A 21,115-nucleotide genomic window follows, 5' to 3' on the forward strand; every position below is an offset into this window, starting at 1 on the left:
CCACTTACCGATATCTGAACAAGAGAGCCTCATCGAAATTTCAACAAGCGGTTCTGTGAAAATTGAATTTAATCAGAAGCCACTTCCAGATTTCTGTATTAGGCTGCGCTCAGATTATCCTGCCTTGGCAAATTGCGCTGTTAAGACACTGATGCCCTTTGCAACCACGTACCTAATGTGAGAGTGGATTCTCAGCCCTCACTAGCATGAAAACTCAAAATACAGGCACAGACTGTGTGTGGAAAATTATTTTAGACTGAGACTCTCTCCAATACAACCGAACATTGCAGAGTAATGAGCATCCTTTCAAGCACACTCTTCTCATTAACCTGTGGTGAGTTATTCATAATTTTCGATGAACAAATAAGGTTTTATATGCAAGATGGCTAAATAAAGAGCAAAATTATTGATTATTATTATATTATTATTTGTGCCCTGGTCCTATAAGAGCTCTTTGTCACTTGCCATGAGCAGGGTTGTAACAAAAACTCACAGAGAGAATAGGAGCAGAAAGGAGCAGAAACAGGACAAATGGGCAACAGGGATAAATGAAAAATGTGAGGGACAGAGAGTGAAAGAAGGAGAAATAATAACACTTTTAATTGAGGGAACAAGTCCATCAATAAATACTTCCTTTGAAAATTAATTGTGTGTGTGTGTGCGTGTGTGTGTGTGTGTGTGTGTGTGTGTGTGTGTGTGTGTGTGTGTGTGTGTGTGTGTGTGTGGCAGGCTTACAATGATGGCAAAAAACACCATTTGAGAGTGCGCTGACCCTGGTGCTAGAGGGGGTACGCAGCTGGAGGTTGAATGTTTGTACGGGACTATAAAATGTTTGGAAACCACTGATCTAGGCTACTGGTTCAAACATCTCTAATCAGAAACATCTGACAAAGGGCAGTAGTGTTACATGTAGCAGCAGGTACATATATACGGTTATGTAGCAACAGGTACATAAATACGGTTATGTAGCAGCAGGTACATATATAAGGTTATGTAGCAGCAGGTACATATATACGGTTATGTAGCAGCAGGTAGATATATACTTTATGTAGCAGCAGGTAGATATATACGTTATGTAGCAGCAGGTAGATATATACAGTTATGTAGCAGCAGGTAGATATATACGTTATGTAGCAGCAGGTAGATATATACGTTACGAAGCAGCAGGTAGATATATACGTTATGTAGCAGCAGGTACATATATACGTTATGTAGCAGCAGGTAGATATATACGTTACGGAGCAGCAGGTAGATATATACGTTATGTAGCAGCAGGTACATATATACGGTTATGTAGCAGCAGGTAGATATATACGTTATGTAGCAGCAGGTAGATATATACGTTATGTAGCAGCAGGTACATATATACGGTTATGTAGCAGCAGGTAGATATATACGTTATGTAGCAGCAGGTAGATATATACGTTATGTAGCAGCAGGTAGATATATACGTTACGGAGCAGCAGGTACATATATACGTTACGGAGCAGCAGGTAGATATATACAGTTATGTAGCAGCAGGTAGATATATACGTTATGTAGCAGCAGGTACATATATACGGTTATGTAGCAGCAGGTACATATATACGGTTATGTAGCAGCAGGTAGATATATACGTTATGTAGCAGCAGGTAGATATATACGTTACGGAGCAGCAGGTAGATATATACGTTACGGAGCAGCAGGTAGATATATACGTTATGTAGCAGCAGGTACATATATAAGGTTATATAGCAGCAGGTACATATGTACAGTTATGTAGCAGCAGGTAGATATATACGGTTATGTAGCAGCAGGTAGATATATACGTTATGTAGCAGCAGGTAGATATATACGTTATGTAGCAGCAGGTAGATATATACGTTACGGAGCAGCAGGTAGATATATACGTTACGGAGCAGCAGGTAGATATATACGTTATGTAGCAGCAGGTACATATATAAGGTTATGTAGCAGCAGGTACATATATACGGTTATGTAGCAGCAGGTAGATATATACGTTATGTAGCAGCAGGTACATATATACGTTATGTAGCAGCAGGTAGATATATACGTTATGTAGCAGCAGGTACATATATAAGGTTATGTAGCAGCAGGTACATATATACGGTTATGTAGCAGCAGGTACATATATACGTTACGGAGCAGCAGGTAGATATATACGTTATGTAGCAGCAGGTACATATATAAGGTTATGTAGCAGCAGGTACATATATACGGTTATGTAGCAGCAGGTAGATATATACGTTATGTAGCAGCAGGTACATATATACGTTATGTAGCAGCAGGTAGATATATACGTTATGTAGCAGCAGGTACATATATACGGTTATGTAGCAGCAGGTACATATATACGTTATGTAGCAGCAGGTAGATATATACAGTTATGTAGCAGCAGGTAGATATATACGTTATGTAGCAGCAGGTAGATATATACGGTTATGTAGCAGCAGGTAGATATATACGGTTATGTAGCAGCAGGTAGATATATACGTTATGTAGCAGCAGGTAGATATATACGGTTATGTAGCAGCAGGTACATATATACGTTATGTAGCAGCAGGTAGATATATACGTTATGTAGCAGCAGGTAGATTTATACGTTATGTAGCAGCAGGTACATATATACGTTATGTAGCAGCAGGTAGATATATACGTTATGTAGCAGCAGGTAGATATATACGTTATGTAGCAGCAGGTAGATATATACGTTATGTAGCAGCAGGTAGATATATACGTTATGTAGCAGCAGGTAGATATATACGGTTATGTAGCAGCAGGTACATATATACGTTATGTAGCAGCAGGTAGATATATACGTTATGTAGCAGCAGGTAGATATATATGTTACGGAGCAGCAGGTAGATATATACGTTATGTAGCAGCAGGTACATATATACGTTATGTAGCAGCAGGTACATATATACGTTACGGAGCAGCAGGTACATATATACGGTTATGTAGCAGCAGGTAGATATATATGTTATGTAGCAGCAGGTAGATATATACGTTACGGAGCAGCAGGTAGATATATACGTTACGGAACAGCAGGTAGATATATACAGTTATGTAGCAGCAGGTAGATATATATGTAATGTAGCAGCAGGTAGATATATATGTAATGTAGCAGCAGGTAGATATATACGTTACGGAGCAGCAGGTAGATATATACAGTTATGTAGCAGCAGGTACATATATACAGTTATGTAGCAGCAGGTAGATATATATGTAATGTAGCAGCAGGTAGATATATACGTTATGTAGCAGCAGGTAGATATATACAGTTATGTAGCAGCAGGTAGATATATATGTAATGTAGCAGCAGGTAGATACATACGTTACGGAGCAGCAGGTAGATATATACAGTTATGTAGCAGCAGGTACATATATACAGTTATGTAGCAGCAGGTAGATATATATGTTATGTAGCAGCAGGTAGATATATATGTAATGTAGCAGCAGGTAGATATATACGTTATGTAGCAGCAGGTACATATATACGGTTATGTAGCAGCAGGTAGATATATATGTAATGTAGCAGCAGGTAGATATATACAGTTATGTAGCAGCAGGTAGATATATATGTAATGTAGCAGCAGGTAGATATATATGTAATGTAGCAGCAGATAGATATATATGTTATGTAGCAGCAGGTAGATATATATGTAATGTAGCAGCAGGTAGATATATACGTTATGTAGCAGCAGGTACATATATACGGTTATGTAGCAGCAGGTAGATATATATGTAATGTAGCAGCAGGTAGATATATACAGTTATGTAGCAGCAGGTACATATATACGGTTATGTAGCAGCAGGTAGATATATATGTAATGTAGCAGCAGGTAGATATATACGTTATGTAGCAGCAGGTACATATATACGGTTATGTAGCAGCAGGTAGATATATATGTAATGTAGCAGCAGGTACATATATACGGTTATGTAGCAGCAGGTAGATATATATGTAATGTAGCAGCAGGTAGATATATACAGTTATGTAGCAGCAGGTAGATATATACGTTATGTAGCAGCAGGTAGATATATACGTTACGGAGCAGCAGGTAGATATATACAGTTATGTAGCAGCAGGTACATATATACGGTTATGTAGCAGCAGGTAGATATATACAGTTATGTAGCAGCAGGTAGATATATACAGTTATGTAGCAGCAGGTAGATATATACGTTATGTAGCAGCAGGTAGATATATATGTAATGTAGCAGGAGGTAGATATATACGGTTATGTAGCAGCAGGTAGATATATATGTTATGTAGCAGCAGGTAGATATATATGTAATGTAGCAGCAGGTAGATATATACGGTTATGTAGCAGCAGGTAGATATATACGTTACGGAGCAGCAGGTAGATATATACAGTTATGTAGCAGCAGGTAGATATATACGTTATGTAGCATTAGGTAGATATATACGTTATGTAGCAGCAGGTAGATATATACGTTACAGAGCAGCAGGTAGATATATACAGTTATGTAGCAGCAGGTAGATATATACGGTTATGTAGCAGCAGGTACATATATACGGTTATGTAGCAGCAGGTAGATATATACGTTACGGAACAGCAGGTAGATATATACGTTATGTAGCAGCAGGTAGATATATACGTTATGTAGCAGCAGGTAGATATATATACGTTATGTAGCAGCAGGTAGATATATACAGTTATGTAGCAGCAGGTAGATATATACGTTATGTAGCAGCAGGTAGATATAAACAGTTATGTAGCAGCAGGTAGATATATACAGTTATGTAGCAGCAGGTAGATATATACGTTATGGAGCAGCAGGTAGATATATACGTTATGTAGCAGCAGGTAGATATATACAGTTATGTAGCAGCAGGTACATATATACGGTTATGTAGCAGCAGGTAGATATATACAGTTATGTAGCAGCAGGTACATATATACGGTTATGTAGCAGCAGGTAGATATATACGTTATGTAGCAGCAGGTAGATATATACAGTTATGTAGCAGCAGGTACATATATACGGTTATGTAGCAGCAGGTAGATATATACAGTTATGTAGCAGCAGGTAGATATATACAGTTATGTAGCAGCAGGTACATATATACGTTATGTAGCAGCAGGTAGATATATACGTTATGTAGCAGCAGGTAGATATATACAGTTATGTAGCAGCAGGTAGATATATACGTTACGGAGCAGCAGGTAGATATATACGGTTATGTAGCAGCAGGTAGATATATACAGTTATGTAGCAGCAGGTAGATATATACGTTATGTAGCAGCAGGTAGATATATACGTTATGTAGCAGCAGGTAGATATATACGTTATGTAGCAGCAGGTAGATATATACGTTACGGAGCAGCAGGTAGATATATACGTTATGTAGCAGCAGGTAGATATATACGTTATGTAGCAGCAGGTAGATATATACAGTTATGTAGCAGCAGGTAGATATATACAGTTATGTAGCAGCAGGTAGATATATACGTTATGTAGCAGCAGGTACATATATACGTTATGTAGCAGCAGGTAGATATATACGTTATGTAGCAGCAGGTACATATATACGTTATGTAGCAGCAGGTAGATATATACGTTATGTAGCAGCAGGTAGATATATACGTTATGTAGCAGCAGGTACATATATACGTTATGTAGCAGCAGGTAGATATATACAGTTATGTAGCAGCAGGTAGATATATACGTTATGTAGCAGCAGGTAGATATATACGTTATTTAGCAGCAGGTAGATATATACGTTATGTAGCAGCAGGTAGATATATACAGTTATGTAGCAGCAGGTAGATATATACGTTATGTAGCAGCAGGTAGATATATACGTTATGTAGCAGCAGGTAGATATATACAGTTATGTAGCAGCAGGTAGATATATACAGTTATGTAGCAGCAGTGGAATGGTCCAATGTTACTTAAAACACTCATCTGACAGACCTAAATTCTGAAATAATTTCTTAAATCTTTAATTTAAAATGTTTTTGTGCACGTCTCTGTCACACTTTTTATTATTGTGTACGTCACAAATGGCACCCTATTCCCTACATATATACTGCACCTCTTTCCACAGTGCTCTGGTCAAAAGAAGTTCACCATGTAGGGTGCCATTTGGGACACATACACTCTCTTTCCCTTATTAACTCACTCACCTCCTCTAAATGATTTTCCCCTTCTTTTCCTCCTCCTCCTCCTCCTCCTCCTTCTCCTCCTCCTCCCCCCCCCCTCCTCCTCCACCTCCTCCTACCTCTCTCCCCATCTCCATCTCCTCATGCCCAATCTGCCCACAGGAACTTCCGGAAGCATCTTAGAATGGTGGGCAGCAGGAGAATGAAGGCACAGAGTGAGTCACAGTGTTACTGTGGGCTGTGAGTTCTCCCAACATGTCCTCCCCCCCATCAGTGGTTTTGTGTCTTGTTGTCTTTGTGTTTATGCATGGCCCTGTGTGTGATGTGCGCTATCTCTATGTATATTGGTGTGTGGCATGCCGTTGTGCACCGATGAGTGTGTGTGTGTTGGCACACGTTTGATGAACCTACAGTGTGTGTGTTATTGCTGGTGTTGAGGCATAATCAATGCTGGATATGCTAATCGATAAGCTAACGAATGAAATATCTCCCCAGTCTCTCATTGGTGAGGCTGCGTTTGTAACACCTAACTAAACTCATCCACCCAGGGATGGTACCTGTGTGTGTGTGTGTGTGTGTGTGTGTGTGTGTGTGTGTGTGTGTGTGTGTGTGTGTGTGTGCACGTGTGTGCACGTGTGTGCGCGTGAGCATACGTGTGCGTGTGAGCATAGGTGTGCGTACATGCTTGTGTGTGTGTACAATGAACCGTGTGTTGGGTGTTCAGGGTGTGTGTGTTCAGGGTGTGTGTGTGTTAAGGGTGTATGTGTTCAGGGTGTGTCTGTTCAGGGTGTGTCTGTTCATGGTGTGTGTGTTCAGGGTGTGTGTGTTCAAGGTGTGTGTATGGTGCATGGGTGTGTGACTTTCTCTCCCCACATTCACTAGCATTTGCCGAGCGTAGAGCGAAGAGTTTCAACCGCTCCTGGAGTGACCCCACCCCTGTCAAGAATGACTCTTCACATGACACCAGAGACAGTGAGTCAATACAGTCACACACATTAATAGACACTCACTAATAGACACTCACTAAGACACACACAAACAGGCACAAACATTACTACACACACTTACCACGTTTAACTCTGTACCATTTATTCCATTCCAGCCATTCAGGGATGCAAACTAGTCACCTTTCGGCCGTTTTGAATCCAAAATAGGTGACCTATGTGATTCATGTAGATCTAATGAGAAATTTTTGAAAAGTCCACTTTTTCAATACAGTGGATTAAAGGGGTATGCCAGGTGTACTCTCTGCCTGAAAGAGATCCATTATGCCAACGGGTATCATGCTCTGCTGGCACATTGTAGACCAGATGTCCACATGCATAAAGTGTACAATGTAATAATGTGCTGTGTAGCCCAAAGATATTGCTTTTGTTGTGTTGAACTTGACAGTAACACGTATGTATGAGTGAGGGGGATTGTCATTTTTTTACTCATTGAATGTTATTTTTGCACACATGTAGCCTTGTGCACTTGATCGATGTCTACCATAGTGGCCACTATAATAGAGCAAAAATAGAATGCCTGTTTGTTTAATTCTATTTCTACTTACAGATGTTTTTATTTATGTGCAATATTTATGTGTGTGGTCACAAGCATTCTATTATAAATGCTGTCATGGTAACAAGTGTTCTATTATAAATGCTGTCATGGTAACAAGTGTTCTATTATAAATGCTGTCATGGTAACAAGTGTTCTATTATAAATGCTGTCATGGTAACAAGTGTTCTATTATAAACGCTGTCATGGTAACAAGTGTTCTATTATAAAGGCTGTCATTTTAACAATCGTTCTATTATGAAGGCCGTCATGGTAACAAGTGTTCTATTATAAAGGCTGTCATGGTAACAAGCATTCTATTATAAAGGCTGTCATGGTAACAATAGTTTTATTAAAAAGGCTCTCATTTTAAGAAGTGTTCTATTATGAAGGCTGTCATGGTAACAAGTGTTCTATTATAAAGGCTGTCATGGTAACAAGTGTTCTATTATAAAGGCTGTCATGGTAACAAGCGTTCTATTATAAAGGCTGTCATGGTAACAAGCGTTCTACTATAAAGGCTGTCATTTTAACAAGTGTTCTATTATAAAGGATGTCATGGTAACAAGCGTTCTATTATAAAGGCTGTCATGGTAACAAGCATTCTATTATAAAGGCTGTCATGGTAACAATAGTTTTATTAAAAAGGCTCTCATTTTAAGAAGTGTTCTATTATGAAGGCTGTCATGGTAACAAGTGTTCTATTATAAAGGCTGTCATGGTAACAAGTGTTCTATTATAAAGGCTGTCATGGTAACAAGCGTTCTATTATAAAGGCTGTCATGGTAACAAGCGTTCTACTATAAAGGCTGTCATTTTAACAAGTGTTCTATTATAAGGATGTCATGGTAACAAGCGTTCTATTATAAAGGCTGTCATGGTAACAGGCGGTCTACTATAAAGGCTGTCATTTTAACAAGTGTTCTATTATAAAGGCTGTCATGGTAACAAGCGTTCTATTATAAAGGCTGTCATGGTAACAAGCGTTCTATTATAAAGGCTGTCATGGTAACAAGTGTTCTACTATAAAGGCTGTCATGGTAACAAGAATTATATTATAAAGGATGTCATGGTAACAAGCGTTCTATTATAAAGGCTGTCATGGTAACAAGCATTCTATTATAAACACTGTCATGGTAACAAGCATTCTATTATAAACACTGTCATGGTAACAAGCATTCTATTATAAATGCTGTCATGGTAATAAGCATTCTATTATAAAGGCTGTCATGGTAACAAGTGTTCTATTATAAAGGCTGTCATGGTAACAAGCGTTCTATTATAAAGGCTGTCATGGTAACAAGTGTTCTATTATAAAGGCTGTCATGGTAACACGCATTCTATTATAAAGGCTGTCATGGTAACAAGCGTTCTATTATAAAGGCTGTCATGGTAACAAGCGTTCTATTATAAAGGCTGTCATGGTAACAAGCGTTCTATTATAAATGCTGTCATGGCTAACTGTAATATTAGTCAGGGTTTTCTCAAGATTTGAGTGTAGTAAAGTCTAGGCAAAAATTAACATTGGATTGCTTTCTTAAATTGTATTTTTTTTAGGTTGACATGAACCACTTTTTATTTTGCACACAGACTGATCATGTAGATCATATTCTTTGTTGTTTAATTAGTTAAAACCTGCATTTCCTCCTAGCAGGGATTTATTGCATGTTTCAGTGCAACAACAAATAAGTGTCACCTTTTTGGACTCTCAGCAGTTTGCATCCCTAGCCATGACCATGAGCCCATCCTCCTTTAGCTCCTCCCACCAGCCCCCACTGATACACACACACACTCACATACAGGCACACACACAGACAAACACACTTATACACTCACACACAAGTACAAGTATGCTGAAGCATTTATGGTAAAATACACACGCACACTAATCGGCTGTCCCTGCTGTTGACTCTGACCCTGTCTGTCTGTCTCCTTCTGACCGTGGGTATGTCTCCAAATTTGTGATGCTCTCTCTCTTTCTCTGTGAGTATTTGTCTCAAATGGTCTGGTAGTGTGTGAAGCGCCAGTCTGGGAGTGTGTGAAGCGCCGGTCTGGGAGTGTGTGAAGCGCCGGTCTGGGAGTGTGTGAAGCGCCGGTCTGGGAGTGTGTGAAGCGCCGGTCTGGGAGTGTGTGAAGCGCCAGTCTGGGAGTGTGTGAAGCGCGTCTGGGAGTGTGTGAAGCACCGGTCTGGGAGTGTGTGAAGCGCCAGTCTGGGAGTGTGTGTGTATATGCACTGTATGTTTTATATGTCTGCATGTCTTTTTCTCTGTAGTCTCTTGAATGTTTTTCAATGTTTGTGTGTTTGTTTCTGTTTTTCCATCACCTTTGTGCCTCTGCGTCTCTCACAGTCTAATGATAGAGGTTACTGTTTATGACATTGAAATGGCACCAGGTATATGTGTGTCTTGAAACGTTCTTCTTCTCTGACAGCCCAGTGTTTTTTTCCTAATGATTGGCACAAGCTGTTGATCTACCCTGTCACCTTTCCCATTCTCTTTTTTACCTCTGCTTTCCTCTTTGACTAGACTATTTTCCTTTATTTTTTTCTACTTCCACCTATTCCTCTGGATGGGTGTTATCCTCTGTCACTTCACCTCTGTCGTTCTTTGTCCCCCACTGTCACTTTCTACTACCATCTTTCTCTCTCCCTGCCACTCTCTCTCTCTCTCCCTCCATCTGCCTTTCTCTCTCCCTGCCACTCTCTCTCTCTCTCCCTCCATCTGCCTTTCTCTCTCCCTGCCACTCTCTCTCTACCCCTCCATCTGCCTTTCTCTCTCCCTGCCACTCTCTCTCCCTCCATCTGCCTTTCTCTCTCCCTGCCACTCTCTCTCCCTCCATCTGCCTTTCTCTCTCCCTGCCACTCTCTCTCTCTCCCTCCATCTGCCTTTCTCTCTCCCTGCCACTCTCTCTCTCCCCCTCCATCTGCCTTTCTCTCTCCCTGCCACTCTCTCTCCCTCCATCTGCCTTTCTCTCTCCCTGCCACTCTCTCTCCTCCATCTGCCTTTCTCTCTCCCTGCCACTCTCTCTCTCTCCCTCCATCTGCCTTTCTCTCTCCCTGCCACTCTCTCTCTCCCCCTCCATCTGCCTTTCTCTCTCCCTGCCACTCTCTCTCCCTCCATCTGCCTTTCTCTCTCCCTGCCACTCTCTCTCTCTCCCTCCATCTGCCTTTCTCTCTCCCTGCCACTCTCTCTCTCCCCCTCCACCTGCATTTCTCTCTCCCTGCCACTCTCTCTCCCTCCATCTGCCTTTCTCTCTCCCTGCCACTCTCTCTCTCCCCCTCCATCTGCCTTTCTCTCTCCCTGCCACTCTCTCTCCCTCCATCTGCCTTTCTCTCTCCCTGCCACTCTCTCTCCCTCCATCTGCCTTTCTCATTCTTTCTCTATTATTCCATTGCTTGCTTTCTCTCTGTCCATCTCTTCTCCTCCTCTACCTCCCCCCTCTCTTACTCCATGTCTCCCCTCTTCTCATCCAATCTTTCTCCCGTCTCCTCCCCTGCTCTCTCTCTAACGGTGTGCCTGCTCTCTTTGTTGGGGGATAGGTGGGGACCTGCCAGCCTCATGTGGGACTCTGGATGAGGGGGAGCGTGAGGACCTAGACTGGGAGGAGGAGAGGGAGATGGAGAGACTGGCCTGTGAGGGAGATGACTTCATCCCACCTAAAATTATGGTGAGGAACTAGGGTTGAACAATTCTTCTAACTTTCCCAAAGTTCCCAGGTTTACCCAAAGAGGACTGGCTGCATGTGAGCATGTTTACTGTGTTGGAATGTCACGGCTGTCATGATTCTTTAAGATATGAATAAAAATAGGAGATTGACAAGAAGCTAACAGCCTACAGGAGAGGCAGCAGAATCTGGAGGATGCTCATCTTCTGTCAGGTGATACAGGGAGAAAGTAGAGAGAGAAAGAAAGGGGAAGAGAGAGAGATGACAATGATTATGAAAGAACAAAATAAAATGTGTTTTATGCTGAATTCTGTAATTCCCAGTGGAAAGATAGATTACACCTCAATTAGTGACATAACTCTGGAGGTCGAGGGGATAATTGTCTTTTTCTCTCAATGGGATCCTGCTATGTTATGTGAGTGCCAAGTAGTACTCAAATGTACTCAAAATACCTTATATTCTTTGATCCTTAACTGATTGAAATAAAATGGAATTGAATTCAAGTGGAATCTTGTTTGATACCAGTACATACGCTGAGTGTACAAAATATTGGGAACATCTGCTCTTTTCATGACATAGACTGACCAGGTGAATCAAGGTGAAATCTATGATCATTGATGTCACTTGTTAAATCCACTTCAATCAGTAGAGATGAAGGGTAGGAGACAGGTTCAAGGAGTTTTAAGCCTTGAGACAATTGAGACATGGATTGTGTGTGTGCCATTCAGAGGATGAATGGTCAAGACAAAATATTTAAGTGCCTTTGAACAAGGTATGGTAGTAGGTGTCAGGCGCACCGGTTTGAGTGTGTCAAGAACTGCAATGCTGCTGAGTTTTTCACGTTCAACAGTTTCCTGTGTGTATCAAGAATGGTCCACCACCCAGAGAACATCCAGCCAACTTGACACAACTGTGGAAAGCATTGGAGTCAACATGGGCCAGCATCCCTGTGGAAGGCTTTTGACACCTTGTAGAGTCCATGCCCTGATGAATTGAGGCTGTTCTGAGGCCAAAATGGGGTGCAACTTAATATTAGGAAGGTGTTCCTAATGTTTATACACTCAGTGTACAATGCATCTTGGCTACACAGACAGACTAGTGTGAATAATGAATGTTCAGGTCCCTACAGGCACTGGTTGACAGACAGAACACAGCAGAGTCACCTCTTTCTCTTCTTCTCTCTTCTTTCTCCATCTCTCACTCTCAGCTGATCTCCTCCAAAGTCCCCAAGGCAGAGTACGTTCCCACCATCATCCGCAGGGATGACCCCTCAATCATCCCCATCCTCTATGTGAGTGACTTTCTCTCTCACACACACACCGTCACCCTGTTCTCTATGTGTCTGTATGCACAGGTGATAAATCAGTTATCGTGTATAATATTCAGTGAAGGATATTGACTTTATAATCTCTGTCTCCAGGACCATGAACATGCTACGTTTGATGATATCCTCGGTGGGTAAACTGCCCTTTATATGACTTTGTTTGTTAGTTCTGTTAAAATCTTCATCCCAAATGGCACTATATTCCCTATATAGCGCACTACTTTTAACCAGTCCTATAGGCCCTGATCAAAAGTAGCACACTATTTTATCTTTTTATTTTATTGAACCTTTATTTAACTTGGCAAGTCAGTTAAGAACATATTCTTATTTACAATGACGACCTACCCTGGCCAAAACCTAACCCAGGACGACCCTGGGCCAATTGTGCGCCGCCCTATGGGACTCCCAATCATGGTCAGTTGTGAAAGAGTCTGGAATCAAACCAGGGTCTGTAGTGACGCCTCTACAACTGAGATGCATTAACTTAGATTGCTGGGCCACTCAGGAGTAGTGTGCCATTTGGGACGCAGGACCATGTTTGTGGAGTAAGACACATTATGCAGTGAAAATTATGATTTTCTCTCTCTTTCTTCCTCTCTAACCCCTATCTTTTTTTCTCTCTCTCTAACCCCTCTCTCTTTCTCTAGCTCTAACCCCTCTCCCTTTCTCTCTCTCTCTAACCCCTCTCTTTTTCTCTCTCTTTCTCTCTCTCTAACCCCTCTCTGTTTCTCTCTCTCTAATCCCTCTCTCTTTCTCTCTCCCTAACCCCTCTCTTTTCTCTCTTTCTCTCTCTCTAACCCCTCTCTGTTTCTCTCTCTCTAACCCCTCTCTCTTTCTTTCTCTCTAACCCCTCTCTGTTTCTCTCTCTCTAACCCCTGTCTTTTTATCTCTGTTTCTCTCTCTCTAACCCCTGTTTCTCTCTCTCTAACCCCTCTCTGTTTCTCTCTCTCTAACCCCTCTCTGTTTCTCTCTCTCTCTAACTCCTCTCTGTTTTTCTCTCTCTAACCCCTCTCTGTTTCTCTCTCTCTAACACTCTCTTTCTCTCTCTCTAACCACTTTCTGTTTCTCTCTCTTTAACCCCTCTATCTTTCTCTCTCTCTAACCCCTCTCTGCTTCTCTCTCTCTCTAACCCCTCTCTGTTTCTCTCTGTTTCTCTCTCTAACCCCTCTCTCTTTCTCTCTCTCTAACCCCTTTCTGTTTTCTCTCTCTAACCCCTCTATCTTTCTCTCTCTAACCCCTCTCTGTTTCTCTCTCTCTAACCCCTCTCTGTTTCTCTCTGTTTCTCTCTCTCTAACCCCTCTCTGTTTCTCTCTCTCTAACCCCTATCTGTTTCTCTCTCTCTAACCCCTCTCTCTTTCTCTCTCTCTAACCCCTCTCTTTTTCTCTCTCTCTAACCCCTCTCTTTTTCTCTCTCTCTAGCCCCTCTCTCTTTCTCTCTCTCTAACCCCTCTCTCTCTATCTCTAACCCCTCTCTGTTTCTCTCTAACCCCTCTCTGTTTCTCTCTGTCTAACTCCTCTCTGTTTCTCTCTCTCTAACTCCTCTCTGTTTCTCTCTCTCTAACCCCTCTATTTTTCTCTCTCTTTCTCTCTCTCTAACCCCTCTATTTTTCCCTCTGTTTCTCTCTCTCTAACCCCTCTATTTTTCTCTCTCTTTCTCTCTCTCTAACCCCTCTTTCTTTCTCTCTCTCTAACCCCTCTCTGTTTCTCTCTCTCTAACCCCTCTCTCTTTCTCTCTCTCTAACCCCTCTCTCTTTCTCTCTCTCTAACCCCTCTCGTTTTCTCTCTCTTTCTAACCCCTCTATTTTTCCCTCTGTTTCTCTCTCTCTAACCCCTCTATTTTTCTCTCTCTTTCTCTCTCTCTAACCTCTCTTTCTTTCTCTCTCTCTAACCCCTCTCTGTTTCTCTCTCTCTCTAACCCCTCTCTGTTTCTCTCTCTCTAACCCCTCTCTCTTTCTCTCTCTCTAACCCCTCTCTCTTTCTCTCTCTCTAACCCCTCTCTGTTTCTCTCTCTCTCTAACCCCTCTCTGTTTCTCTCTGTTTCTCTCTCTCTAACCCCTCTCTGTTTCTCTCTCTCTAACCCCTCTCTGTTTCTCTCTCTCTCTAACCCCTCTCTCTTTCTCTCTCTCTAACCCCTCTCTTTTTCTCTCTCTCTAACCCCTCTCTCTTTCTCTCTCTCTAACCCCTCTCTCTCTATCTCTAACCCCTCTCTGTTTCTCTCTAACCCCTCTCTGTTTCTCTCTGTCTAACTCCTCTCTGTTTCTCTCTCTCTAACTCCTCTCTGTTTCTCTCTCTCTAACCCCTCTATTTTTCTCTCTCTTTCTCTCTCTCTAACCCCTCTATTTTTCCCTCTGTTTCTCTCTCTCTAACCCCTCTATTTTTCTCTCTCTTTCTCTCTCTCTAACCCCTCTTTCTTTCTCTCTCTCTAACCCCTCTCTGTTTCTCTCTCTCTCTAACCCCTCTCTGTTTCTCTCTCTCTAACCCCTCTCTCTTTCTCTCTCTCTAACCCCTCTCTCTTTCTCTCTCTCTAACCCCTCTCTTTTTCTCTCTCTTTCTCTCTCTCTAACCCCTCTCTGTTTCTCTCTCTTCACAGAGGAGATTGACAAGAAGCTAACAGCCTACAGGAGAGGCAGCAGAATCTGGAGGATGCTCATCTTCTGTCAGGTGATACAGGGAGAAAGTAGAGAGAGAAAGAAAGGGGAAGAGACAGATGACAATGTTTTATAAAATAACAAAATAAAATGTGTTTTATGCTGAATTCTGTAATTCCCAGTAGAAAGATAGATTACACCTCAATTAGTGCCATAACTCTGGAGGTCGAGGGGATAATTGTGTTTTTTCTCTCAATGGGATCCTGCTATGTTATGTGAGTGCCAAGTAGTGGTGTTGGTTTTAATCTTGGCTGGGAACTTGAAAAGCTACATCTCTGTGGGGTTCTTAGGGAGGTCCAGGGCATCTGTACCTGTTGAAGAATAAAGTGGCCACATTCGCCAAGGTGGAGAAAGAGGAGGACATGAGTCAGTGAGTGTCATCAGTCTTACTCTTCATACAGCAGCCATAGTCCTTATACCTGGGTGTGTCCCAAATGGCACACGACACTACTTTTGACCAAAGCCTTATGGCCCTATGGGCCCTGGCAAAAAGTAGTGCACTGCATAGGGAATAGGGTACCATTTGGGATGCGAACACAGTTCCTGTCTCTGTGTTGGTACTGTTAGAGTAGCAGTATTGTTGTGAACCATGTCGTCCTGCTACAACAGGTTCTGGAGGAGGCTGAGTCGGTTTATGAGCAAAGTGAACCCTGAACCCAACCTCATCCACATTATGGGCTGCTATGTCCTAGGAAACCCCAATGGAGAGAAGGTACACTACATCTCTCACATGTTAAAACACACACACACCAGATCACTGTAGAAAAATTGGTGTTGACTGATCAGATCAAATGATGACATAAAGAGCGTTGTGTTGAACACTGTGTGATGTTTAACAGTGAGAGTGGCAGAATGGTGAACTTACTGAATGACAGAGTTGACTGTGTGATATTAGGATGCTTCTTGTGTAAATATTTTCCGTTTGGATTTCAATGACACACACACACACACACACACACACACACACACACACACACACACACACACACTCCTTACTTTATGTGACTCAATATGGTGCCTTGCTTATATATGGAGAGAGTTGAGAATCGCTGTCTTTCTTTCTCCTTCCTCTCTCTCCACGTTTCTCCCTCCTCTCTCTCTACTTCTCTCCCTCCTCTCTCTACTTCTCTCCCTCTTCTCTCTCTACTTCTCTCCCTCCTCTCTCTCCACGTTTCTCCCTCCTCTCTCTCTCTACTTCTCTCCTTCCTCTCTCTCTACTTCTCTCCCTCCTCTCTCTCTACTTCTCTCCCTCCTCTCTCTCTACTTCGCTCCTTCCTCTCTCTCTACTTCTCTCCCTCCTTTCTCTACTTCTCTCCTTCTTCTCTCTCTACTTCTCTCCCTCTTCTCTCTCTTATTATCTCCTTCCTCTCTCTCTACTTCTCTCCTTCCTCTCTCTCTACTTCTCTCCTTCCTCTCTCTCTACTTCTCTCCTTCCTCTCTCTCTACTTCTCTCCTTCCTCTCTCTCTACTTCTCTCCCTCCTCTCTCTCTACTTCTCTCCCTCCTCTCTCTCTACTTCTCTCCTTCCTCTCTCTCTACTTCTCTCCCTCCTCTCTCTCTACTTCTCTCCCTCCTCTCTCTCTACTTCTCTCCTTCCTCTCTCTCTACTTCTCTCCCTCCTCTCTCTCTACTTCTCTCCCTCCTCTCTCTCTACTTCTCTCCTTCCTCTCTCTCTACTTCTCTCCTTCCTCTCTCTCTACTTCTCTCCCTCCTCTCTCTCTACTTCTCTCCTTCCTCTCTCTCTTACTTCTCTCCTTCCTCTCTCTACTTCTCTCCTTCCTCTCTCTCTACTTCTCTCCTTCCTCTCTCTACTTCTCTCCTTCCTCTCTCTCTACTTCTCTCCTTCCTCTCTCTCTACTTCTCTCCTTCCTCTCTCTCTACTTCTCTCCCTCCTCTCTCTACTTCTCTCCCTCTTATGGGTAAGAGCCCATTATTTCATCCTGAGTCATGTTTCTGGATTTAGCAGAGAGGCACATGGACCAAGTGACTGTGACAGGGGAGAGGTTGCTACATCATTCTCCACTTAAAGCCACACACACACACACACACACACACACACACACACACACACACACACACACACACACACACACACACACACACACACACACACACACACACACACACATACATACATACATACATACATACATACATACATACATACACACACACACACATAAACAGAGTGTTTACACACACATAGACACACTCTCTGCTAAAGTGCTTGGCGTTGTTAGGGCTCTCTGGCATCTCTGTTGTGAAGCTGTTAAGGGGAGTATACAGTACAGTAAAATGCAGAGGCCAAGATAGCTGTCTGCTTAAGCACTATTAACAACCCTCACAACCCTCTGGTCCCCAGGCTCTGCTCTGCCGTCCTCTTGGCTGTCTCCTCTCTCATTATTTGTCTGACTGTGGATCTAGAGACCACGGAAACAGACATTTGATGTCACAGGTTATGAAAGTGAGCGTGTACATCTTATGTATGATGAGGGTAAAGACCGTATGTATATGTGACCTTGGTTTCTGCTTCAGTGTCTGTCTGAAGGTTTGAGCATTTATTTGTGCATAGGAGGAGTATGTAGAGTGAGTGAGTGAGTGAGTGAGTGTCTCTGCCTGGCTGCCTGCCTGCATAGCTGAGCGTTTGCTTGTGCATGCGTGTGTGTGAGACAGATGCAGGACAAATGTCCACTCCTCTCCACTCCTCCTCTCCACTCCTCCTTTCCTCCTCTCCACTCCTCCTCTCCTCTCCTCCTCTCCTCCTCTCCTCCTCTCCACTCCTCCTCTCCACTCCTCCTCTTCTCTCCTTATTTCCACTCCTCCTCTCCTCCTCTCCACTCCTCCTCTCCTCCTCTCCTCTCCTCCTCTTCTCTCCTCATTTCCACTCCTCCTCTCCTCCTCTCCACTCCTCCTTTCCACTCCTCCTCTCCTCTCCTCCTCTCCACTCCTCCTCTTCTCTCCTCATTTCCACTCCTCTCCTCCTCTCCTCCTCTCCACTCCTCCTCTCCACTCCTCCTCTCCTCCTCTCCTCCTCTTCTCCACTCCTCCTCTTCTCTCCTCATCTCCACTCCTCCTTTCCACTCCACTCCTCCTCTCTACTCCTCCTTTCCTCCTCTCCACTCCTCCTCTCCACTCCTCCTTTCCTCCTCTCCACTCCTCCTCTCCACTCCTCCTCTCTACTCCTCCTTTCCACTCCTCCTCTCCTCTCCTCCTCTCTACTCCTCCTTTCCTCCTCTCCACTCCTCCTCTCCACTCCTCCTCTTCTCTCCTCATCTCCACTCCTCCTCTCCACTCCACTCCTCCTCTCTACTCCTCCTTTCCTCCTCTCCACTCCTCCTCTCCACTCCTCCTCTCCACTCCTCCTCTCCTCCTCTCCACTCCTCCTCTCCACTCCTCCTTTCCACTCTTCCTCTCCTCTCCTCCTCTCTACTCCTCCTCTTCGCTCCTCATCTCCACTCCTCCTCTCCTCCTCTCCACTCCTCCTCTCGACTCCTCCTTTCGACTCCTCCTCTCCACTCCTCCTCTTCTCTCCTTCTCTCTACCTTTCAGAGTTACAGTAAGGTCATGGTTCCTGCTCCACTGAACACCCTCTAAAAAAATCTTTAAAAATGCAGCTAACCAACCGTTTCCTGCTCAGCAGTAGAGTTTTATCACATATTGACTGTGTGATATGTCATCATTTACAGTTTTAATAAGTACTCCTCCTATACTCAGAAATCTGGATCTGGGGATCTGACTCTTAGAATTCTCCTTCTTGACCTTGACCCAATACCCCCAGTGCATTATCATTCCATTTGTATTGGCCTTGACTCAATACCCGAGCGCATTATATTTGTATTGGCCTTGACTCAATTCCCCCAGTGCATTATCATTCTATTTGTATTGGCCTTGACTCAATACCCCCACCACATTATCATTCTATTTGTATTGGCCTTGACTCAATACCCCCACCACATTATCATTCTATTTGTATTGGCCTTGACTCAATACCCCCACCACATTATCATTCTATTTGTATTGGCCTTGACTCAATACCCCTCCACATTATCATTCTATTTGTATTGGCCTTGACTCAATACCCCCCCACATTATCATTCTATTTGTATTGGCCTTGACTCAATACCCCCACCACATTATCAGTCTATTTGTATTGGCCTTGACTCAATACCCCCCCACATTATCATTCTATTTGTATTGGCCTTGACTCAATACCCCCCCACATTATCATTCTATTTGTATTGGCCTTGACTCAATACCCCCCCACATTATCATTCTATTTGTATTGGCCTTGACTCAATACCCCCAGTGCATTATCATTCTATTTGTATTGGCCTTGACTCAATACCCCCCCACATTATCATTATATTTGTATTGGCCTTGACTCAATTCCCCCAGTGCATTATCATTCTATTTGTATTGGCCTTGACTCAATACCCCCACCACATTATCATTCTATTTGTATTGGCCTTGACTCAATACCCCCACCACATTATCATTCTATTTGTATTGGCCTTGACTCAATACCCCCCCACATTATCAGTCTATTTGTATTGGCCTTGACTCAATACCCCCCCACATTATCATTCTATTTGTATTGGCCTTGACTCAATACCCCCAGCACATTATCAGTCTATTTGTATTGGCCTTGACTCAATACCCCCCCACATTATCAGTCTATTTGTATTGGCCTTGACTCAATTCCCCCAGCACATTATCAGTCTATTTGTATTGGCCTTGACTCAATACCCCCCCACATTATCAGTCTATTTGTATTGGCGCGGTGTCTTGACTTGAGGACACAGGTTGGCAGATCAGAAGAACAGCTTGGATGGGCTTCCTGCTAAGTGAAGACAGTTGTGCTCCCTGAAGAGAAACAAAGCTTCAATAAAACCCTAAAGCAAAGGCTCCTGGAATGAGAGTTGTCAGCCAGTATGTCTAGATCCATTAAATTACAGATGAGCTAATTCTTTGATGGTCCTTGAGGGCAAGTCTCCAGAGGTGAGTATGGAGAGGTGTTCCTCAGAGCAGGCAGTGTCATCACAGAGTAGAGAAAAAGGAACACACATAGACTGGCAATCCCTGGGTGCCTTTGAAACATTTTATTCTACACACGCACACTTTCTCTCTTTCTCTCTCTCTTTCGCCCTCCCTGTCACCCATCTTAGGTGAATGCACAGTTTTCCACAGCCGTAAAGCTTGGAGCTGGAGGCTCACTGTGGCAGGTGCTAGGTCCAGGCTGGAGGACCTCGGCAGGACCTAGCAGGAGGAAGAGCCAGGCTCTGAGGCCAGGCTGGAGGATTAATTGGTGTCTGTTCTTATTGTTGGCCAACAGCTGTTCCAGAAGCTAAAGAACCTGATGAGGCCTTACTCCATCGAATTTGAGTCACCGCTGGAGCTGTCCGCACAGGGTGAGGACTGTCAGCTACACACACACGCACACACACACACACACACACGCACACACACACGCACACACGCACGCACACACGCACACGCACGCACGCACGCACACACGCACACACACACACACGCACGCACGCACGCACACACGCACACACACACACACAATTAATTTTCAAAGTAAGTATTTATTGATGGACTTGTTCCCTCAATTAAAAGTGTTATTATTTTTCCTTCTTTCACTCTCTGTCCCTCACATTTTTCATTTATCCCTGTTGCCCATTCGTCCTGTTTCTGCTCCTATTCTCGCTCTCTGCAACTATTCTCTGTCTCTGCAACTGCTCTCTCTCTCTGCTCCTATTCTCTGTCTCTGCAACTGCTCCCTCTCTCTGCTCCTGCTCTCTGTCT

The 21,115-nt window shown here is 43.2% G+C and overlaps 1 protein-coding gene across 1 annotated transcript in view; it reads left to right on the forward strand.

The window, feature by feature from the left end:
• Positions 1-21,115, forward strand: part of LOC110522865 (NMDA receptor synaptonuclear signaling and neuronal migration factor) — a 61,450-nt gene that overhangs the window by 34,616 nt on the left and 5,719 nt on the right. The window contains exons 7-15 of the mRNA XM_090234324.1: positions 6,297-6,349; positions 7,017-7,106; positions 11,212-11,339; positions 12,544-12,627; positions 12,757-12,790; positions 15,251-15,321; positions 15,599-15,678; positions 15,918-16,020; positions 20,640-20,715. Coding sequence (XP_090090450.1) covers positions 6,297-6,349; positions 7,017-7,106; positions 11,212-11,339; positions 12,544-12,627; positions 12,757-12,790; positions 15,251-15,321; positions 15,599-15,678; positions 15,918-16,020; positions 20,640-20,715 — 719 coding nt within the window. The remainder of the gene's footprint in view (positions 1-6,296; positions 6,350-7,016; positions 7,107-11,211; positions 11,340-12,543; positions 12,628-12,756; positions 12,791-15,250; positions 15,322-15,598; positions 15,679-15,917; positions 16,021-20,639; positions 20,716-21,115) is intronic.

The sequence above is a fragment of the Oncorhynchus mykiss genome, chromosome 5, assembly GCF_057628025.1.
Source record: "Oncorhynchus mykiss isolate SJ-2025 chromosome 5, ASM5762802v1, whole genome shotgun sequence".
Taxonomy (NCBI): Eukaryota; Metazoa; Chordata; class Actinopteri; order Salmoniformes; family Salmonidae; genus Oncorhynchus; species Oncorhynchus mykiss.